General features: G+C 40.4%; 1 protein-coding gene across 1 annotated transcript; it reads right to left on the minus strand.

Moving 5' to 3' along the window:
- Window positions 1-11923: 11923 nt before the first annotated feature.
- LOC126678342 (uncharacterized) lies at window positions 11924-15217 on the minus strand. Its single transcript, XM_050373245.1, has one exon. It carries the CDS (start codon window positions 15215-15217, stop codon window positions 11924-11926), a length of 3294 nt encoding a protein of 1097 aa, XP_050229202.1.
- Between the last annotated feature and the right edge of the window lie 9419 nt (window positions 15218-24636).

Here is a 24636-nt window from a genome sequence, read left to right on the forward strand (position 1 = left end):
TAATTTTTAAATACTTGAAAAGTAAACAAACAAACTCACTGAAAACGCTTATCCAAAAATACGTCGGGACTTAAAAACGTCAAGCTTCCCGAGCTCCTGGTCCAGCTGCTTCTTGCCTCGACGGATCTAAAACGATTTAAAATGGACAATTCAAATCAGAATCCTATTCTAAGATTAACTCTAGACTCGAGACACGACATGCTAAACTCATTAACTGTCGTACTACTCATGTGTTTATCCCGATAAACGGTATTCAACTCGTTTATAGATCCAATATCACTTCTAGATCGTTTCTCGTTTAACCTCATTAGGTTAATAATTCAAACTAATCGATAATTAGTCGATAAACTAATTAATTCCGATAACATTACGCGTAAACAAGCAAATTTCCAAAACGTATCAATCGGTCAAAGCACTGTGCGAGCGCACGTCTCACTGTGCATTCACACAGTGGACTGTGCGTTCGCACACAGGACTGTGCGTTCGCACAGTCCTTGATCAGACTGTGCGTTCGCACAGCACTGTGCGATCGCACAGTATGTTGTACGTTCGTACAGTTGGACCATGCGGCGCACAGCCGCGGGTTTTCACCCCGGCTTTGTTTTCCAACGTGCTTTCGATGTAAAAACGATCCAAAAACACGTATAACACATAATCTAGGCCCAAAACGCTATAATTCAATCCTATAATCGTTAAAACGATAAAATCGTTTCGTGGCCTAAAAGTTTAACTCGATATATCAAGAAATTCATCCATCCAAACGATAAAACGTCAGGCTTACCGTGATTCACCACTGAAATACGATCGTTTCGAGCTATAGAACGTCGAATACGGACGAGAAACAGAGATCAAGTGACGAACCGATAGATTTCAACGAAGGAAAGAAATGGAGCTGATGAAAGTTTAATGATTCTGAAACTTTCATTCTTTATCTCATTCTGTAATACCCCAAAGAATTTAATTATCTAATTGGACCACGTGTCCAGTTTTGAGTTGCCGGAGTGACGATATCGGAAGGATTTCCGAGAAATTAAAGTGAACACAAATCTAAGTAGGTCGGTTTCGAGAAGTTAACGATGAAGTATTTAATATTATATCCTAGCTGGAAAGTTGAAATTGGAATCAAAAGGAAAAATGTTAAGAAAAGTCACAAAATGAAGTTCAGGGACTAAAGTGGCAATTTAGCCACTACGTCTCAAAAATGGAAATTTATAAGTTTTGACGGGAAAATATTAATATTGGAATTCGTATTGTATATTGGATATAAATAATACGAATGAAAATTTGTTAAAGGATTAATCAATTTAGTTATGGACTAAATTGAACAAAAGAAAAGTTAAAAGGATAGTTAATAACAAAAGAATAAAACAAGGATCAAGGAGGCCTTTTAACCTTGATATATAAAGGTTTGGGTATGAAAGAAATAAAGATCAGAGAAAGGAGAAGAGAATCCAGAAGCTTCGCACTTCCATCGATCAATACCGTCGTTCGCTCGCCGTTTCGCCGTTCGGCGTCCGTTTCGAGCGATTTTCGCGGCAAACTCTTCGGAATTGAAAGCTCTATCAATCCTAACCTCTTTTTCAAGGTAATACTTCATGGTTTGATGTTAAATTCGAAGGATAGTGGGCTGTTTCGTATAGAAATTACGTTCGAATCGTACGGTTATGAATCGAGTTATTTTTGAGGTTTTTGGGTTGTAAAATGATAGCATAAGTGTTTAAATGAATTGGGTATTTATTGGTGTGAGTTTAGGATGTTTTGGAGCCCCAGAAATGGTCCGGAGGCGCCGGAAAAACGCTGCACACGTCGGTGCACGATGTGCTGCACTTCAGCACGTCGTGCTGGTGCGCGACGTGCGCCACAAGGGCGCACGACGTGCACCACAGGGGTGCACGACGTGCACCAGTGAAGGGCACGAGGTGCCAAGCTGGCACGACGTGCCGCACTTTGACGCCGATCTCCGGGGGACTTCCGGGAGCGAAAATGAGCTTCTGATAGCTTGATTTGAGTGTGAAACTCAATCAAATGTCCTGAAATGGATGTAAAACATTGTAGAAGTGAATGCTAATATGATAAGTAAGAAGTCGGTTAAGAAAGTTATTTAATTCCCAAGTATGAGGAGTAGTTCGATAAGTCGTAAGTACGACTAAGGATCATCGAGTTTTTAAGCAAACTAGAAGGGGAATCTAATCAACTTAAACTTAGAACTTAAAAATATTATACATATAAACATGAAATCTACGTCTAACTATTAGACGTTTTATCAGACACGTCAGCGAGCAGTGGGGTCAGCAGAAGTGGATAAGTACGAGCATACCACCACATCGACCATATTTGTGATTGGATTGCGGTCACTGTGAGTTGCACTTTACTTTCGTGTATTATACATATAAAGTTATTTTGTATAATTATATATATATATATATACTGTTTACACGCATCGCATTATATATGATTGATTGAAATGTTATATGCTTTATTAATTCTTATCTACGAGAACTAGTATGCGATTCGAAGAAACTAGCTACCTATTGGGTGTCAATAGGCTGTGTGATCACCAGTATCGAGTCAGTCTAGTATATTTGCATTTGAGAAATGACTTGACACAGCTGGGAGCTGTTGATGATTAAAAAACTTTATGTGGCTGGGCCACCAGCGAGTTAGACTCGCGATTGATATTAACAATTGGGTTTTTGATACGAGTGAGTACTCGGCTACGGTGTAGTCTGGAGTCCCCGTATCTAGTGGCTGGGCCACCAGCGAGTTAGACTCGCGATTGATATTTACGATTGGGTTGAATGATAATGATTATTCGAGAAATGTGTCGCATGCTAGGATATTAGTTTCGTACGGATCAAATACCTGTTTATATGTTTTATATTATTGTTTTATTGAGATGTGATGCTATGTTTTTATAATAATACCGTTAGTAAATGCAAAGTCACTCAGTATTTTCCCAAATACTGACCCCTCACCTTTGATGTTTTCAGGTGCTTAGTATGTGGACCTAGCTAGAGGCCAATTTTGAAGTCCAGAAGTCAGCTGTGTATGTTTAGTTTCTGACTTCTGTGAATGCTGCAGTAGTGGTCCCGCGTTGACAGAGTCGTAGCCTAGACAGCAATACATTTTTGATTGTGCATTTCACTTGCTGTCTTGTTTATATGTTTTGATAGGCTACATATAATATGATTGTTCACGGCACCAGATGCCGGTGATAAGCTTGAGACACTAACTGATGTATGTAGTACCGCGAGGCCAGTTCGTACAGGGTACGGTAACTAGAGCCCGCGAGGTTTTAAACAGTTAGTGTATATATTTGGTTATATGTTATATATGAGTATTTGCTTCCGTTGTTTGTTGTTATTTGTTTATTATTTGCGAAAAATTAATTGTGGTTTGAGGCTTGCTACGGGTTCCGGAGCTACCACTCCCGTTCCCTAGCGCCGGTTCCGGCTCAATATTTTGGGTCGTGACAATGTTGGTATCAGAGCAGTTGGTCCAGTTACCACTGCAAGTTTGTTTTGGTGTTTGTTTGAGAGCAGTTGGTCCAGTTACCACTGCCAGTTCTGTTTGAATGTTTGTTTGAATTGAGATATTCTGTCGGTAAGTAAACCTAGGAACTACTGCAGCAGAGAGTCGGACCTTAGTTGTCTGCATTTGTTTGATCTGTGCATTAGTAGTATATGGCATAACGCGCGCGAACCAGGACTATTAAGCTAGCAAGTGACTAGTATCTCTTTATACGGATGACTAAGGCAACTAAGTATTTGTTGCTTATGCTAAGAGATAGAAAATGGTTAAATGTTTGCAAATATGAGCGGCTAAGGCAACTAAGTGTTTATCACTTGTGCAAGGGGTATTCAGTGATTACGTATTTGCGAATTACATACAGATTGATTGAATGTTAAATGTTTATAGCACCTTATAAGTTGATATTGAAGTTAAGCGAGGAAAAAGAGGGCTCAAATGGTCGCTGGCGTTTGTAACTGTTTCTTTTTAGCATGTCTGGGAAAAACGGAGCTTAGTCACATGCAGCAGAGGAACGGGAGGAAGCACCTCCTATCTGTCAAGATGGATTTCACAACAAAATAGACGGACCATCTGAAGTCCACCAGAATGGATTCCACATAGATATTGGGAGATCATCTGAGATGTATCAGAATGGTGTCATGTCAGTATTAGAAATTGGTAGTTCTTCTAGGGTTAGAGGTAGAACTCACTTGATTGAAATGGAGTACAGTGAAGAAAGTGAGGAGAATCCTGAGGAGGATCCAGAGGAGGACTTAGAAGAAGAAGAATTGTTAGACGAGTCAGACGTTGAGGAGTACCGAAGTGAACATTTCTGGTCCAATGTGCGGAGGTACCGCAATTTGAGAAAAGATGGAGGGCTAGTAAATGGCCAGGCACAAGTGGTTTTGAATCAGGTTAGGAGGCAAATGCGCTCCTTTTCTAGAGGAATACTACAAGTGGGACTGTATTCCTCTGACTTTCTTCGCATGGATGAAAGAGTTCCAGACCTTAATGAAGATAATAGGACAATTAACCGTAGATAAATTAGGGGTTTGGGACTCGAATTTGATAAGCTATATGAGTATGTTCACGAGCACTTTGGGACGCTCACTATGATGGCCCGTAAGGTCGAGGCTGACCGCGAGTAGGATGGCAATCCTGTTCGACCCTACTTTTTCAGACGTGCGTTCTATCCAGATTATACTAGTCGATCCTCTGGTATTAGGACTAACCCCCACTGCGTGCATAGAGGCGGAGGCAACTCCAATAGAAGAGTTAAGGGTCGACACACTGGAATAGTTATTAGGAAACCTAGCGTTCCACATCAGCCACCCTTAGGTATAAATGATTAATATGCTTTGAGTATTTGTGTTTATATGTTGCATTGTTGTGTATATGTTTACTGCATGCATGATAGAGCATGACGAGTAGAATGTACCTATCGGATAATACCTCAAAAAGTGAGAACCTATAGGAAGCGATATTAATAAACACGTGACTAATAAAAGAATATATAAACATAATTTACAAAAGCAGTAATATAATAAACACCGCCTAATATATATATTATTGTAAACGTAATTCCTATATTACGTTTTAGAAGTTGTGAAGAAAGAGATGGATTACCAACCGGGAATCGATGTAAAACATCGATACCTGCGTCTACATATGACATGATAAAGAGTGTTGAAGAAGTGAATGTGATGATTACAGCAGTAGAAAATTTTGAATTGGATTGAGTTATTTGAGGTATGGAGAAAGAAGTGATGTGACAGAGGAACAGTCAGTAATACGACAGAAAATAACAGCAATACAAAAATTTGAAATATACTCAATAAGCATAAAGAAAGTCATCGATAGTCGCAGAGTGTACAATCTGGAGCAAACTTATGATTTTATGAAAATTTTGAAGTTTTTATGGTACAACTGTGCTCAGACAGCTCATACGATATTGCATAATCACGATAGGAATGCACAAGAAAATGATTTTCAAAGTGTAGATCATGCATCATATCTTTATAATAATGCAGAAAAATGTGATTTTGAGAAACTCTTTGGTGATGAGAGGCGTCATCACTCTGAGCTACAATTGTACTAATGATTTCAAACGATTTATGAAAAGTGATTTAAAAGAGCTGGCCAGCCAAAGAATGTTTTGAAATCTTTTGTTTGATAAGTGAACTTAGATGTGAAACTCTGCGACGAATAATAAAAGATTCTTAATAAATAAGAATAAAATTGTAAAAGAAACTCCAATAATAGAACAAAGCCATGTTAACGATTAATTGTAACAAAGCTAGTAAAGCTAAAGGAGAATGTGAATAAAGAGTTATCGCTAGAGAGCATACGGAGTTAAGATGCGATGCGCTGACAATATTTAAGGATACAATATTTATCCTTATGATGGAATAAAGGATGAAATAACAGAAAGTTATGTTAGATGAAAGAAACGTACGAGTACGCAAGGATGAAGAATATAATGAATATCATTATGTTGAGATAAATAATACTGCGATCGAGAGTCATATCGGAAGAGAGAAATTAAAAGTATAAAAGACGATAATATGAATGATGAACATCAAGTGATATTTTAAGGATATATAACCTTATCAATATCAGTGTTTGAAGATACAGAAGTAGAAGGAGAAGGAATATGAAACGACGAAGAAGATAATCTTGTAAGACGTGAAAGTTTGAAATTAGATAGATCAAAAGATAAGTGATGCTAATTGACTGATATTAAGTGAAGTCACTAATATCAGCATTAAGAGTTGTAAGTTGTATTAACAGAAAGAGGAAAGTTAAGTTGTAAAATCTAGTAAGATGATTTGAGCATAGAAAGTTCTAGCGAGACATCAGAAGGATTATCAGAATAGAACAACAACAATGAAGCTGTTATAAACGGAGAAAAGACGTATGTTATAATGACGAGAGTTGGTATTAGTACAGAGAAATCAAGTTGCTTAAACGACAATTAGAACCATATCATAAATGCTAAGCAAACACTTCAAGAAGAAAATGAAAGGCAGAATAAGGACAAACGGAGAAACAATCATAATCAGTATCAGAACGAGACCTTGAAGAGTGAGAATAAAGTCGTGAAGCTATTTGAGAATAAGAAGAAGAAGTGTAAAAAAAAAAATCGTTCATGTAACAAGGAGGAATTGCGATAAGGAAAGTGATGAAAACTTATGAAATTGTTGGTTGTAAATTAATACAAATACCAAAGCAGATAAATATGAAGTTAAGAAGATAAATCATTAAAGATCTATTGGATCAGTTAGATCTTAAAGGTAAAGATTAAGTTAAGCGAAGGTTAGTCAGAAAGAAGAATTCTTAAGAAAGTTAAATGTTAAAGACATATATAAGATTCTTATGAGATTACCAGGAATAAGGAATTGTGAAGTAAAGGAAAGACAACTTTGACTGATAAATCAATAGGAAACTCGAGAAGATCTCTAATGTAACAACTAGAGGAAAGTAAAAAGGATAACAATACGGGCAGTATCAGCAAATTAAAGCAACAGTACAAGCTACACGATTGAAAATAATATGAAGCAAAACGTTTAAGGTAATGGTAAAGGATGAGGGATTACGACCAATAGAACGACGTGAAGTTCACGATAGCCTAAAGGAGCAAAGGAAAAATTAAGGTGAAGATAGTAGAAGATGTATCAGATTCAACTTCGCTAAGACACAGCGATTAAGATATATGAAATGTAGTCTGAAAGGAACTAATTGAAAAAAAGAACTAGGTGGCGAATGGTCGAAAAGAGGAATGGGAATTAAATATTTTCGCCTAGGGAAGAGCGTGGCAACAAGGGATGCCAGCAAGATTAAAACCGTAGATTCATCATTATAAGATGAATTCTCATTGAAGGTATGAATAAGATGAATACGGCAGTAAGGATATAAATAACACGTCGATAACTGATAACTTATGAAACGGCGGCGACGCTCTGATCCAACGACTACTCCAATGTTATACCTGAAAGGCACAACACAACCGTGAGAAGGGTGCCGGAAGGGGATTCCGGCAAACCACTCCGACGGTCTAGTTAGTAACTGTTTTAGTGAGAGAAAGAATAAGAAGTGAAAGGTAGTTAAGAGTTTAGAGAGAAAAAGAGAATTAACCTTTTTACCTACTTTTTCTTAGCCTTTTATACTATGTGTGTTGTTCCTCTTTGTCTGGGCCGACAGACCTGATTTCGTTCTCTTTGTCTGTGCGGATGTTGTCTGGAATGTCAGGGTACGTTCTGACAAGTTTGTCGTTGTGTTTTGTTGAAGGTGAACTCGGGTGGAACCGAGATGGTACTTTTATGTATGGCGTTCGGTGACCGAGATGGTCTATATGGTGCTTGGTGCGGCCGAGATGGTACTTTTATGTATGGCGTTCGGTGACCGAGATGGTATATATGGTGCTTGGTGCGGCCGAGATGGTACTTTTATGTATGGCGTTCGGTGACCGAGATGGTATATATGGTGCTCGGTGCGGCCGAGATGGTACTACTTCTACGCATGCTATTAGTTGTGCGTTCTGGTCGATTAGTTGGGTTGGTTTCTCGTCGTGATCTACTCGGTTCATGTGCTGTTTCGGGTTTGTTCATTTGTGTTGTTATCACAAGTCCCCCCCTAGCTTGTTCGGATATTTATGTCCGAGACTGGTGTGGGTCAGTTGGGTCTTTTTAGGTTGCTTTCTTCTTTAATACGCTTTTTGGACACGTGCCCTCTCTTTAATGACATCGCTTGACATCTGGTATCCACTAGCACATTTATTGAGGTGCCGTTTCAGTTGCCCTGTTTCGGTTCTTATAAAAAGCCTTCTCTTTTATCTGCTTATTTTCTTTTCTCTCCTTTTGCTCTCGTTTTTCTTTCCTTTGTTGGTGTCTACTTTCGTGTTTTCGAAGATATTCATTAGTAAGTTGCCTATTTTCTTTGGTTTTGATCTTGTTTATTGCTATTTCTTCATCTTTTTTCTGTTTGTTCTTCGCGTTCTTGAGTTTTCTTTCTTCTGGGTTGGTATAGGCGGGTAGTTGATTGTTTGATTTTGTGTTTTTATTTTTTGAATAATGTCTTCTGTGGAGGATTCCCAGAATGATTTTGTGGAGATTATTGATGAGGAGGGTAACTCGGACGGGTGTACCTCGGGGGGAAATAAATCAGAGGCCGAGCCTTCTGACTCGGCCAAGGGGGGATTCGTTGAGATCCTCCGTAAGGTAGAGGATGTGGGTTGTTCGGAAGCCACCTCCTTTGTTAAACCGAGACGAGTTAGGCCTAGGAGTAGTAAGACTGCTGAGTCTCGGAGAGTTAGGATGGAGAATGCTTTTGCCGAATTGAACCAGGGGTATTTAGACTATCTTGTTTCTCAAATAAACCTTCGTGAGGGGTATCGGTTTGAACTGTCCCCTCCTGGTCTAACAATAAATGATCTGGCTGGGCCGGATTATATAGTGGTGAGCGTAGAACACCTTCACTCGGGTGTTCGTATTCCTCTTCAAACCGACTTAGTGGCCTTTTTAAAATTTTATAACATGCCTCTTAGCCAGTTTCACCCGAATGGTATTAGGCATTTCTTGTGTCTTCGTCGGTTATGCCGACGTCGTAGGATTCCTTTCTCGGTAGAGCTGTTTGCCAGTATTTATGGTCTTATATTTGGCGGTGCTTATGATTTTTCTACCTTCAAGATTCTTAAGTCGGAACCTAGGCATGTTATAGAGAAAGTGTCTACCTCGGTTAAAAGGATTAGGGAAGATTGGTTTCGGATCTATCATCCTACCGCTTTTGCCGACTTGCCTCAGCGGTGGTTATGTACCTCTCCCGTGACTCTGTTGAGGCGGGATGCTGCGGGGATTGAGAACCATAGGCTTCTCCAGGACGTTTTGAAGACGACTGGTCCAATAAATACTTACTCCCTTATACCGAAACTGCCTATTGTTAAATTTGACCCGAAGCGGGAAGGTTGTTCTCGGTTTTTGTCTTGCTTTATTTTTGGTGTGTTTGTTTTTTATTGGTGTGCTAACGTTTGTATTTTTTTTTTTTTGTGTTTGTTAGTGTTTAACATGAGTGCTTTTAACGCTGCTTGGAGGAAGGGTGGTGGCGCTGCTGCTAAGGATTCGTCTGCTGCTAAGGGTAAGAATGAGCCAAAACCGGTGGGGAAGGCCATAACCCAGGCTATACCTTTGGCTTCCGTGCCTCCTCCTTCCAAACCGATGAAGAGAAAAATTTTGGACAAGGGGAAGGGGCCATCCTCGGCTGTGCCAGTGAAGGATGCAGTGGCCTTTGTCGGCGGCACTGATGTTGTTGTGGGGTTAAGTGCGCCCGAGAAGGAGAAGACGCTGTCTCCTCCGAATAAAAAGGCCAAGCTGGTTGAATCGGGGGCTACCCCAGCTGGACAGGATGAAGTGAAGCTGTCTCCTTGGTTTCTTGCCCGTTACCTGAAATCTAAGTCGATGGAAGATTCCGTTGATTCTTTGTCGACTTCAGTTTTTCTGGGGAAGATGGTATCCCTTCCTCGGGACCGAGAGGCTTTGGCAGCAACTTCGCCCAAGGATTTTCTTGACACCAGCGTGTCCCTTTCTTTCCAGGTATGTCTTTTTAATAATAATTTTGGGTTTTATTTTAATTTGTTTTACTAAGTTTTTGGCCGGTTTATGTAGTTAATAAACCATCTTTTGGGGGCACGGTCCTTTCAAGAAGATTTGACTGCTCAAGCTTCCTTGGATCGTGAGAAGCTGACCACGGCCGTTGCTGAGTTGGAGAAGGAGCAGATTCAGAGGGCTAATGTTGAGTCCGTCTTGACGAGCAACACCGAGAATTTTAATGCTAAAATTGAGAAGCTGAACGAGGAGGTCTCCGTTTTGAAGAAGGAAAAAGCCGAGCTTGTTCTTGCGAAGGAGGCTTTTGATAAGGAGAAAGAGCAACTCCGGGAGCAGCTATCCGAGGCTTTTGATAAGGAGAAGGCTGCTTTTCAGGAAACAATAGATGGTCATCATCAGAGTTACATGCGTTTGCATGACATTCTTGATGACACCACCAAGATCGTGGAGACTCAGCGGGACGACATGATGAGGGAGTTTGCCCATCTGACCGATGCTATGGAGGATGACTTAAAGGAGCGTGTTGGGCCGCTTCTCCGAACTGATGTTGACCCCATTTGCCTGTATCTTGACATGGAAGGCATGTATCAAAAGATTCAGGACGAACGAAATCTTGCGAAGGCAAATGAGGTGACTGATGCTGAGCGATGTGCTGAGGAGTTTGCTGCTGAGCTGAGGAGAGAGCTTGAAGATGATGCCCCTCTTGTTAGGGATGACTTGCCGGCTCGAGGTGCTGATGATGGTCTGACCGAGAAAACTGATGTTGTTTTGACTGAGTCGGCTGATGTTATTGCTCCGAAGGGGGATGATGAGAAAACCGATGATGCTGTTATTATCTCGTCTTCGACTGTGCTGCTTGAAGTTCGTCATTATGAGGAAGCCGGTTTAAGCGAGAATGATGGGACTTCCTCCGGGGCTGGCTTGTCGGTTCCGGAGCATGTTAGTAATGCTGTAATAGATTAGGATCTTTCCTTTTGTAAAGAGTTTTTATGAAGTAATAGATCGGTTTATGTTTTATGAGATGCGGTGTTTCTTTTCTTTTCTTTTTTTGAATGATTTATTAATCTTTTGTGAAGAGTTTTTATGACAAGTAATAGATCGGTTTCCCAGTTTGTTTTGAGTTATATCTTAGCCCGGTTTTAAGCGCTAACTTTTGATTTTCGTTAAAATATGGTCTGACTCGGTTTTGATCGATAGATTCAAATTTTTGACAAGTTATGACTTAACTTGGTTTTAAGCAATAGCTTTGAATTTTGTTAAGTTATGACTTAACTCGGTTTTTAAGCAACAGCTTTGAATTCTGTTAATTTATGACTTAACTCGGTTTTAAGCAATAGCTTTGAATTCTGTTAAGTTATGACTTAACTCGGTTTTAAGCAATAACTTTGAATTATGTTAAGTTATGACTTAACTCGGTTTTAAGCAATAGCTTTGAATTCTGTTAAGTTATGACTTAACTCGGTTTTAAGCAATAGCTTTGAATTTTGTTAAGTTATGACTTAACTCGGTTTTAAGCAATAGCTTTGAATTCTGTTAAGTTATGACTTAACTCGGTTTTAAGTAATAGCTTTGGATTTTGTTAAGTTATGACTTAACTTGGTTTTAAGCAATAGCTTTGAATTCTGTTAAGTTATGACTTAACTCGGTTTTAAGCAATAGCTTTGAATTCTGTTAAGTTATGCTATGGTTTGACTCGGTTTTTTCTTTTCTTTTTGTTCTTTATTAATAGGGGAAAAACTTGCATTTTTGCCTACAACCATCTTTGACTAAAATGCAAGTGAAAAAACCCCTGACAGACTCGATAACCTGAATGTTGTCTACTGGTAAAATCGCTTGAGAACTCTGGCATTCCAGGTTCTTGGCAGGTCTCGCCCTGACATGTAGGTTAAGTAATAGGCTCCTCCTTTCCCTACTTTTTTTACCTGGTATGGTCCTTCCCAGTTAGCTCCGAGTTTAGATACTCCCGCATTGCCTTTTGTTATGTCGGCTCGTCTTAGTACGAGATCTCCAATTTCAAATGTTAGGGGTTTGACCCTTTTGTTGTGATATGTTGCCATTCTTTGTTTGTATGTTTCTATGTGTAGCAAGGCTTGCTCTCTTCGTTCCTCAAGCAGGTCGAGGCAGAGCCTGGTACTTTCTTCGTTTTGTTGCTCGTTGAAATATTGGACTCTGATGGTTGGCATGCCTATCTCTACCGGTACCATTGCCTCGCACCCGTAAGTTAGACTATACGGGGTTCTTCCTGTGCCTGCTTTCGGTGTGGTTCGGTATGACCATAAGACACTGTGTAGCTCGTCGGCCCATCGACCTTTTGCTTCGTCTAGACGCCTTTTTAACCCGTTGACAATGGTTCGATTGGTTACTTCGGTCATCCCGTTGCTTTGTGGGTGAGTGACTGATGTGAACCTTAGATCGATCCCTTTTTCTGCACAGAATTCTCTGAAGTTTTTGTTGTCGAATTGCTTTCCGTTGTCGGTTATGATGATCTTTGGGATCCCAAAGCGACAGATGATTTCTTTTCGGACAAAACTTCGTACGCGTGCTTCTGTTATAGTAGAAACGGCTTCGGCTTCTATCCATTTTGAGAAATGGTCCACTGCTACTATTAGGAATTTTCTCTGCCCGCTTGCTGTTGGGAAAGGGTCGATTATGTCTATTCCCCATGTACTGAATGGCCAAGGGCTTACTATTGGACTTTGCTCGGTTGTTGGTTGGTGGTGCACATTTTGGTGGTATTGGCACTTTTCACACTTACGTACCAGATTTTCTGCATCTTGTGCCAGTGTCGGCCAATAATATCCTTGCAAGACGACCTTTCGACAGAGTGCCAGGTGTGAAATGTGGCTTCCACATAGCCCTTCGTGTATCTCGGCTAGGACATATTTTCCTTCTTCCCTTGTGAGACATCTGGACCAGGGGTGTGAGAATGATTTTCTATAGAGTGTTCCATCTCGGTATGAGAAATGTGGTGCCCGTCTTTTGATTTTTCTTGCTTCTTTGTTATCTTCGGGTAGGGTCCCGTTTTCGATGTATGATATGATGTGCTCCATCCACTGGTCCATTGGGTTAATGAGGAATGTTGCTTCAGGATTCTGGACACTGCTGAAATTTTGTATCGAGCATGGCACGCCCGGTATTGTATCTTTGGCTGCTCCGGCTTTTGCTAATGTATCTGCTTCTGTGTTTTCTTCTCTGGGTATTTGTTCTAGTTCCCATTTTCCGCCTTCTTCGGTGATGTTTGCAAGTAGCTCTTTAACCCGGTCCACATATTTTTTCATTTCTGGATCCTTTACTTCGTACAGACCGAGTACTTGGTTAACAACCAATTTAGAGTCGCTCTGAATCTTGATGTACTCGGTTTTTACTACCATTGCCATTCTTAATCCGCCTATCAAAGCTTCGTACTCTGCTGCATTATTGGTGGTCGGGAAATTGAGATGGATTGAATTTTGCATTTTGATCTTGTGTGGTCCTCTTAGAATCATGCCTGCCCCTGCTCCGGCTGTGTTGGATGCCCCATCTACTTGTAATGTCCAGCTGACCAGACCCTTATCCAACTCGGTGGGTTGGTCGTGTGTTGTGGTTTCTGCTACGAAGTCGGCCAGTATTTGAGCTTTCATTGCTGTTCGTGGTTCGTATTTGATGTCGTATGATCCTATCATGACCGACCAGTTGATTAAACGTCCTGACGTTTCTGGTCTTGCAAGTGCTTTCTTCAGAGGTTGGTTTGTTCGGACTATTACCGTGTGGGCTTGGAAGTATCTTTTTAATTTCTCAACTGTTAGGACTAAAGCCAACGCAAATTTTTCGATTTTGCTGTATCTGAGCTCGGGCCCCTTTAGCACTTTGCTTGTGTAGTACACCGGTTTCTGCTCGGTTTTCTCTTCCTTGATCAGCACCGATGCCACTGTTTCGTTTGTGACGCTCAGATATAAATATAGTGTCTCTCCTGCTTCGGGTAGTCCGAGAAGTGGCGGCGAACTTAGGAACTTCTTGAGTTCCTCGAAGGACTGTTGACATTCTTCATTCCATTCGAATTTTTGCACGTTTCTTAATGTTTTGAAAAATGGAAGACATCTCTTGGCCGAGTTGGACACGAATCGACCGAGGGCCGTGATTCTTCCGTTGAGTTTCTGAACCTCTTTTGCTGATTTTGGTGCCTTCATATCCAAAATTGCCTTTGTTTTTTCCGGGTTTACTTCGATGCCTTTTTGAGAGATAAGGTATCCGAGGAATTTTCCTGCTGGGACTCCGAATGCGCATTTATCCGGATTGAGCTTGAGTTTGTATTTTTTGAGCTTAGTGAAGACTTCTTCCAGGTCGGTTGCGTGGTCTTCTACTTTTTTGGATTTGACGATGATGTCATCGACATAAACTTCCATGTTTTGACCGATCTGGTCTTTGAACACGTAGTTCATTAGTCGCTGGTAGGTTGCTCCCGCATTTTTTAATCCGAATGGCATTTGTTTGTAGCAATATGTGCCGCTGTCGGTTACAAAGCTTGTTTTTTCTTCATCTTCTTTGTGCATTGGAATCTGGTGATATCCTTGGGCTGCATCGATGAACGAGTAGACTTCATAGCCACTGGTTGAGTCGACTAGCTGGTCAATATTTGGCAGTGGGTAGCTATCCTTGGGACATGCTCGGTTTAGATCTGTGAAATCTATGCATAATCTCCATTTTCCATTCGGCTTCTTTATGAGCACTACATTTGATAGCCACTCCGGGTAGTGCACTCTTCTGATAAACCCTGCTGCTAACAATTTGTCTACTTCAGTTTTGATAGCGATTTGTCTGTCTACTGCAAAGGCTCTTTTCTTTTGTTTGATTGGCTTGTGTTTTGGGTCAACATTTAGCTTATGTGATATTATTGCCGGATCAACTCCCTCTATCTCGCCCGGGGTGTTGACGAACTCGACTTCGTTTCTGATCAGCATGTCGGTTATCTCTTGCTTTATTAGCTTGGGCAGTGCTGCCCCTATTTGGACCGATCTTGGCGTTATTCCTGCCAGATCTACTTTTTCTAATTTTCCATGCGGTTCGAGCTTGCCTTCGTCCGAGTCTGGTATCTCCATTGTTTCTATGGCCAAGGTTTCTGATACTCCTTTCATTGATACCAAGTAGCATTGTTTGGCTATGTCTTGCCTTCCTTTTACTACCACTACTCCTGCTTCGGTCGGTATTTCATACACAAGTATTTGATGCATGTGACTGCCCCGGTGTTGTATAACATTGGTCTGCCCAGTATGACGTTGTAAGCAAGTGGCATGTCGACAACCATGAATAATGTTTTGAATTTCTTTGTGATACCGACCAGGCCTCCTCCTTGTGAGCCATTTTCTTTTCCCACCTCTACCGTCAGTTCCGCTACTCCTTCTGCTTGTACCGGTGTCCCTCCTAGTCCGACTAGTGGTGTTTTAACTGGTTTGAGATTTAGGACCGAGCATCCTATTCCGAGGTATGCCTGTTTTGTGATGAGGTTAACCGAACTCCCTTCGTCGACTAGCTGCCTCATTACCCAGAAGTTCTCGATTAGACCCGAGATTACCAAAGGGTCTTGGTGTGGAAAATCTATTCCTTCGCCGTCAGTTGTGTTAAAACGGACTTCGGGTAGTGGTGTGGCTGTTGATATGTTCATTACTATTTTCTGCCTTTTGCGTCTTCCTCGTCTGTATTCGGGGTCAGCCATACCTCCTGCTATGGTGTTTATCACACCCGATACATTTTGTCTTTTGGCGGGTGGTGCTTCCTCTCTTTTTCCACTATGCTCGCCCCGGTAATTTCCTCCCGAGCTATAATTTTTGCTTTGTGCGACGAAATCTTTTAAACGACCGACTTGCACCAATCGATCAATTTCTTTTTTTAGGCTTCCACATTCATCTGTGACATGGCCATGGCCATTGTGAAATTGGCAATATTTTTTCCTGTCTCCCTCATGCTGAAGCTTGGGTGGGTACCTTACTGGTTCATTGTTATTCTGTATCCACATTAGGATGTGTGATCTCGGTGTGTTAAGTGGAATGAAGGCTTGGTCTTCCACTCTTATCGGTCGGTGTGGCTCTGTTCGTTGTGGACTAGCTTGTTGTTGGCTTCGTGGTCTGAACCGTTCTTGCCTAGCTGACTGATTGAAAATAGGTCTTGGCGTTTGAAACTGTGGCGTGGTTTGTGCGGCTTTTCGTCGTTGTTCTTCGTCCAGGTTTATGAAATTCCATGCCCGGTCCATGAGCTGGGAATAAGTTTGTACCGGATTTGTTATCAGGTTATCCCTGAAGGCCATCATCGTCGTGTTGTCCTTCATTGCGTCTATCACGGTATCATCGTTCAAATTTCCTACTTCCACTGCCTCGGCGTTGAATCTGGCAATATAACTCTGTAAACTTTCGCCCGGTTTTTGGTAGCAGAGCTTTAGGTCGCTGGACTTTTTCTTTCGTTGTATGCTCGGTGCAAAATGAGTTCGGAAAGCTTTTGCTAGCTCGTCAAAACTGTGGATAGAGCCTTCTTTCAGACTTTGATACCAGATGGCTGCCGGTCCCTTTAGGGTTGTTGGAAAAAGCTTGCAGACAGCGGCTTCAGACAAACTTTGTACCATCATGACTACTTGGAAGCAGCTCAAGTGTGTGACTGGGTCCCCTGTTCCATTGTAGTCGTCTAACTGCGGTGTTTTGTAGTTTAAGGGGAAAGGTTCCTCCCGTATCTCGGCAGACAGTGGGTTTCCGATGTTTAAGAAACTTGTGTTTCTCAGTTCTTTTCTTCTGAATTTTTCCATTTCGGTTCTAACCCTTTCGGTAATTTCTTGCTCTAGATTTTTTTTCTTTGGTGACTCGGCTCCTGAGCTGTGAACGCTCTCCTCGATTTCAACTCGTTTGGGAGTTTTCTTCGGTCCTTCCGGGGATTTGTGCCCTCCTAGTATTCCTTGTCCTTCCTTCGCATTTTGTTCACATGGATTTTTCTCGTGGTTTATTTCCTCGGGCGTTGCCCGACCTTGATAAAATTCTTGTGGATGGGGTGGTGCGGTTGGAATGTATGGTGGGGTGGTAATGTTGCCTTGGGATGTTGCTATGGTCGCTGGCTGAGTATGGGCGTTTTGTACTTGTTGAAGGAAGGCCAGCTGCCGAGTGTGAAATTCGATGTATTCTTGGATTTGTGCTGGCGTGGGGTTTGGAATTTCGGTGGTAGGTCTGGGAGTCGGGGTGGTGTTTGGAGTGAATGAGAGGTTGATGGGGGTCACGCCCGGTCTTAGTGAAAAATTTTGGGTGGTTTGTTGTGTGGGAGTGAAGTATGATGTAGGGGGAACATTTCCCGGTAATGGCATTCCCCACGGGTATTGGGTGGTGATTCCCGACGTAGTGCCAGGATGGATACCACCTCCTGACGTTGTGGCCGGGCAGAACGAACTTTCTCCTGTGGCTCTTCGTGGCGGCGCGTTGAGCCCTTCTCCCATTCTATTGCTGAGTGTGCTATTGTCTCCTGTGCCAGGATCCTCTCCTTCTATTCTGCTCATCCTATTTTTTCTTGGTAGACTAGAAAGGGGGAGACTTTCTAACTTTCGTTCCCACAGACGGCGCCAAATGATAACTTATGAAACGGCGGCGACGCTCTGATCCAACGACTACTCCAATGTTATACCTGAAAGGCACAACACAACCGTGAGAAGGGTGCCGGAAGGGGATTCCGGCAAACCACTCCGACGGTCTAGTTAGTAACTGTTTTAGTGAGAGAAAGAATAAGAAGTGAAAGGTAGTTAAGAGTTTAGAGAGAAAAAGAGAATTAACCTTTTTACCTACTTTTTCTTAGCCTTTTATACTATGTGTGTTGTTCCTCTTTGTCTGGGCCGACAGACCTGATTTCGTTCTCTTTGTCTGTGCGGATGTTGTCTGGAATGTCAGGGTACGTTCTGACAAGTTTGTCGTTGTGTTTTGTTGAAGGTGAACTCGGGTGGAACCGAGATGGTACTTTTATGTATGGCGTTCGGTGACCGAGATGGTCTATATGGTGCTTGGTGCGGCCGAGATGGTACTTTTATGTATGGCGTTGGTGACCGAGATGGTATATATGGTGCTCGGTGCGGCCGAGATGGTACTACTTCTACGCATGCCGTTAGTTGTGCGTTCTGGTCGATTAGTTGGGTTGGTTTCTCGTCGTGATCTACTCGGTTCATGTGCTGTTTCGGGTTTGTTCATTTGTGTTGTTATCAATAACTATTCGAGGATAAACGAGATAGATAACAATATGAGGATTACCAAGTAGAATAAACTAATAAAGTGTAAGTGAGGATCAATTGACGCTAATGGTGATCGGAAGGAAGATCACGACCAGTTGCAGATGAGGAAAAGATTACGATATCAACGATACGTCTAAAGCCACACTATTTTAGAAAGGCAACAGACGAGACGAGAATAACAATGAGAAGATTCTCAGCTATGCTACGACAAGAAACTACTATGAGCAAGATAGATAATCGATTAGCAACAAGTACGAAGTCACAACTATAAGTGAGAGCTAAGGTTAAAAAAAAAAAAAAAAATTATGACTGACGCGTAATAATGAACGTCAAGGAAGGTATAAGAACAATTGTAAGGTCCCAACAAGTTTTATGAAAATTCGAGGACGAATTTTTATAAGGGTGAAGAATGTAATACCCCAAAGAATTTAATTATCTAATTGGACCACGTGTCCAGTTTTGAGTTGCCGGAGTGACGATATCGGAAGGATTTCCGAGAAATTAAAGTGAACACAAATCTAAGTAGGTCGGTTTCGAGAAGTTAACGATGAAGTATTTAATATTATATCCTAGCTGGAAAGTTGAAATTGGAATCAAAAGGAAAAATGTTAAGAAAAGTCACAAAATGAAGTTCAGGGACTAAAGTGGTAATTTAGCCACTACGTCTCAAAAATGGAAATTTATAAGTTTTGACGGGAAAATATTAATATTGGAATTCGTATTGTATATTGGATATAAATAATACGAATGAAAATTTGTTAAAGGATTAATCAATTTAGTTATGGACTAAATTGAACAAAAGAAAAGTTAAAAGGATAGTTAATAACAAAAGAATAAAACAAGGATTAAGGAGGCCTTTTAACCTTAATATATAAAGGTTCGGATATGAAAGAAATAAAGATCAGAGAAAGGAGAAGAGAATCCAGAAGCTTCGCACTTCCATCGATCAATACCGTCGTTCGCTCGCCGTTTCGCCGTTCGGCGTCCGTTTCGAGCGATTTTCGCGGAGAACTCTTCGGAATTGAAAGCTCTATCAATCCTAACCTCTTTTTCAAGGTAATACTTCATGGTTTGATGTTAAATTCGAAGGATAGTGGGCTGTTTCGTATAGAAAATTACGTTCGAATCGTACGGTTAGGAATCGAGTTATTTTTGAGGTTTTTGGGTTGTAAAATGATAGCATAAGTGTTTAAATGAATTGGGTATTTATTGGTGTGAGTTTAGGATGTTTTGGAGCCCCGGAAATGGTCCGGAGGCGCCGGAAAAACGCTGCACACGTCGGTGCACGACGTGCTGGTGCGCGACGTGCGCCACAAGGGTGCACGACGTGCACCACAGGGGTGCACGACGTGCACCAGTGAAGGGCACGTCGTTCCCTTCATGAAAAATGAAGGGCACGAGGTGCCAAGCTGGCACGACGTGCCCCACTTTGACGCCGATCTCCGGGGGACTTCCGGGAGCGAAAATGAGCTTCTGATAGCTTGATTTGAGTGTGAAACTCAATCAAATGTCCTGAAATGGATGTAAAACATTGTAGAAGTGAATGCTAATATGATAAGTAAGAAGTCGGTTAAGAAAGTTATTTAATTCCCAAGTATGAGGAGTAGTACTCGATAAGTCGTAAGTACGACTAAGGATCATCGAGTTTTTAAGCAAACTAGAAGGGGAATCTAATCAACTTAAACTTAGAACTTAAAAATATTATACATATAAACATGAAATCTACGTCTAACTATTAGATGTTTTATCAGACACGTCAGCGAGCAGTGGGGTCAGCAGAAGTGGATAAGTACGAGCATACCACCACATCGACCATATTTGTGATTGGATTGCGGTCACTGTGAGTTGCACTTTACTTTCGTGTATTATACATATAAAGTTATTTTGTATATATATATATATATATATATATATATATATATATATATATATATATATATATATATATATATATACTGTTTACACGTATCGCATTATATATGATTGATTGAAATGTTATATGCTTTATTAATTCTTATCTACGAGAACTAGTATGCGATCCGAAGAAACTAGCTACCTATTGGGTGTCAATAGGCTGTGTGATCACCAGTATCGAGTCAGTCTAGTATATTTGCATTTGAGAAATGACTTGACACAGCTGGGAGCTGTTGATGATTAAAAAAATTTATGTGGCTGGGCCACCAGCGAGTTAGACTCGCGATTGATATTTACGATTGGGTTTTTGATACGAGTGAGTACTCGGCTACGGTGTAGTCTGGAGTCCCCGTATCTAGTGGCTGGGCCACCAGCGAGTTAGACTCGCGATTGATATTTACGATTGGGTTGAATGATAATGATTATTCGAGAAATGTGTCGCATGCTAGGATATTAGTTTCGTACGGATCAAATACCTGTTTATATGTTTTATATTATTGTTTTATTGAGATGCGATGCTATGTTTTTATAATAATACCGTTAGTAAATGCAAACTCACTCAGTATTTTCCCAAATACTGACCCCTCACCTTTGATGTTTTCAGGTGCTTAGTATGTGGACCTAGCTAGAGGCCAATTTTGAAGTCCAGAAGTCAGCTGTGTATGTTTAGTTTCTGACTTCTGTGAATGCTGCAGTAGTGGTCCCGCGTTAACAGAGTCGTAGCCTAGACAGCAGTACATTTTTGATTGTGCATTTCACTTGCTGTCTTGTTTATATGTTTTGATAGGCTACATATAATATGATTGTTCACGGCACCAGATGCCGGTGATAAGCTTGAGACACTAACTGATGTATGTAGTACCGCGAGGCCAGTTCGTACAGGGTACGGTAACTAGAGCCCGCGAGGTTTTAAACAGTTAGTGTATATATTTGGTTATATGTTATATATGAGTATTTGCTTCCGTTGTTTGTTGTTATTTGTTTATTATTTGCGAAAAATTAATTGTGGTTTGAGGCTTGCTACGGGTTCCGGAGCTACCACTCCCGTTCCCTAGCGCCGGTTGCGGCTCAATATTTTGGGTCGTGACATATTCCTTATATAATAATGGTCAATTTACACTTGGGTCCTTAAAACATTTCAAAAATTGCAATTTAGTCCAAAACCTATCCGCGTCCAAATTTTAAACGGTCTCTGATTGACTCGCAACTTTTATCACAAATACTATAAATTATTTCGCGGACATTGGCGAAATAAATTCCATTACGGGATTTATATTTTATTTTATATTAATTTTCGAAGTTATTTCTTTAAATTCCGTTAATTCGCTTAATAAAATTTATTCCAAATTCCCGATATAATTAAATTAAATTCTTTTTAATTTAATTTATCGGAATTCACGATACGTGGCACGATTTAATTATCTTAAAATATTTTGGGTATTACAAGAAAATTCAGACATGCTTGAATAAATTTTAGAGTCTCGACTGTTTCTATGTAAACAACGCCGGAGAGAAAATAAAAGCCGTCAATTATTTTAGTCCCCAATTACAATTAAACTCTAGTTCCATATTGAATTATAAATAATTTGTTATTTTCGTCCCCATTAATCTCCTAAAAAGAGAATTGGGGACAACTTTTTTATTAGTCCCTATTTTTGTTTAATTTAAGTTTTTAAGGACCATGTAAATAGTTTGGTCCCTAATTTTTGTCCCCTTAAATCTCTTTTTTTGGTAGTGTTATGGGCCAATTTACAAGTTCAACGGACTAAAATTAACCATACCCAAACCTATAGGATCCCAAAAGCTTTTTTTAATACTTTTGGGCATCAAAATAACCTTTTAGCCATCTTTACCTAACCATCAAGTTTTAATACGGGATTAATGAATAAAATAGAATTTAACTCAATCCTAATACTGAAAAGTTATCACCACACTTTCACTCATCTAAGACTCCACCCTCTCAGAAACCTAACACAAGACAGATTCTAGTAAACCCTACGTCTCCCTAACCACTATAAATAGACCCCTCATACATATAACTAGTGGTTGGACCAGATGCACAAAAATGCAACACATATACCCAAGGAAAACCCCTAGTTTTGGCCGAATCCCATCACCAAACACACACACACACACATACTCACGCACAAACCAGTCTAGAAAACAAGCTAAGACGCTTCAATCTACAAAGACGCCCTACAACGCACTGATCTGAAGTCGGATTCCACATCCGGATCACCAAAAAACGAGCCAAGGATTTAGGATGGTAATTCTGAAGACTTAACTATGTCTCTCAACACTATTGATCTCATATAATTTAGAACTGCTAGTTTGATATAGTAGAATGCATGCTTTGTTGTTTTGCTGTGAAATTGCTTAAAACTGTGTTCTTGACATAAACTGCCTTAGCCATGATTTCAATGCCTTTAAATTCTCAATATGAATGCCTTAGAAGTATGTATATAGGTTGTTTATATGTATTTCTATAATCGCATGTTGATATTGTTTAATCCAGACGCTTCAAATGCATGTTTCTAGCATAGAATGCCAAGATTGTTTCATTTCTAGTTGTTTTGCCATGTTTTCCATGAAATCAGTATAGAAGCATGATTTTAAGATGTTTAATTTGATTTTCGACATTGTATTTTGAACCTAGTATGTTTTTGTACCGTTTGCCTTGTATTTTGATGATTTTTGTTTAGTGTTTTTGCATGAAACACAGCCATAACGACGAACCGCCGCCGCCAGATCATAGTGGTTGTACTGTCACTATGAAGTGGCAAAATGCCACTCCCATTGGCGCCATGTTCATCATTTTCCCTTCCAAAAATTGCTTTGCAGATCATTCTTGACCCGGTCCGATCTTATTTTTATGTTTTTGGGCTCGTTTGAACTCGAAATGGGGCCCCGTTTGAGGCCAGGTTTTGTAATTAGTTGTAGAATCTATTTATATATTGTAATAGGTCAATCCTAATTTATTTCGGGCCCCGAATCCCAAATTTGTAACCCGTTAAGCCAATCGGGCCCTATAGTCCATTATCGACAAAGCCAGCCACATCTAGAAGAGATTTCGGGTTCGTTTGAACTCAAAACAAATCGTAGTTTGAACCATTAGATCCGCATCGGCGAGACGAAGAACTCCCTTGTTTTTCTCGGAACCCAGTTCCGACCACACCGACAATCAAAACGCATCGAGTGGTAGGTACTCCGGTCGATGAAGTTAAAAGTATTCCTAACCTTGCATGTATATCCCCTGCAGATGTGCATGCTGATACTGTTTAAATCGCTTTCTAAAAACATGCCAAATCCAAATATTAACAGGATAAAGGACAAACCACGTTAAATTAGCAATCAAACTAATAAAATTCAATAAATCACCTAAAATTCATAGGGTTGCCACGAAAAAGTAACTAGAGGTTATATAGGTTATTCAAGATGACTTAATAAAATCAATCACACCTAGAAATTCAGTTATAGGTTTTATGCATGTAGACTAATCCAGACCAGCCATTTATTCGACTATTTGATATTGACCGTCATGTTTAGATGTTTATGAGTAAGTGTTACTTGCCTCAAATGTCAGAATCAAGTCATATGCACATTTTATATGAGTCCTTTTACCGCTTTCATACATGTTTAATTTTCAGCAAATTATACCATGAACTTCATGAATGTTGAGATGAGATAAACTAAATATGTCTAGTAAATAACACAATAATTGATAAGCCAAGGACACGAGTCTCGGGAAGGTCCACAAACCCGGTCTTTTGATTCAACGTATCATAATCTTACCCATAAGCGAGTAAGGTTGTCCGATCGGCATAAAAAGAATTTTCTAGTTGAACTAGGTGGCGACTCCATTATTTCAAACCTTTCTAATTCGGAAGTCAGCCATAAGTCTGGGCGAGCAGCCCCCGAACCCCGCTCCGCTCACTCTATCAATTTGGTGTTCAGATTAAATTGAGATACAATTTAGATTATCATTTAATTAAAACTCGTATTATCTAAGGCGTGCTATATGAAATGGGGTTAAAAGACTATTTTGGTGTTTAAAAGTATTAAAAAGGATTTCTAATACCCTATGGGATTGGGTATGGTCAATTTAGCCCGTCAAACTTGTAAATTGGCCTATAAACTTTCAAGACATTACAATTAATCCAATTTCTTAGAATCAGACCACAATCTCTTTGGATCTTTATAAGCTATTTATGGCTAATTGTGTTTCCATCCTTGAAGTTCACAACTGTGCACTTATCACGCCTGTTTGAATTCAAATAAACGGATCGATAGCTCGTCACCTGAATGGATTTCTATGGAAATCATCATTGGATGCTTCAGTCTCTTATTACTTTTTACCTGTTCAAAAAATGCATCATATCAGACAGCCTTTGAATT

The sequence above is a fragment of the Mercurialis annua genome, linkage group LG4, assembly GCF_937616625.2.
Source record: "Mercurialis annua linkage group LG4, ddMerAnnu1.2, whole genome shotgun sequence".
NCBI lineage: Eukaryota > Viridiplantae > Streptophyta > Magnoliopsida > Malpighiales > Euphorbiaceae > Mercurialis > Mercurialis annua.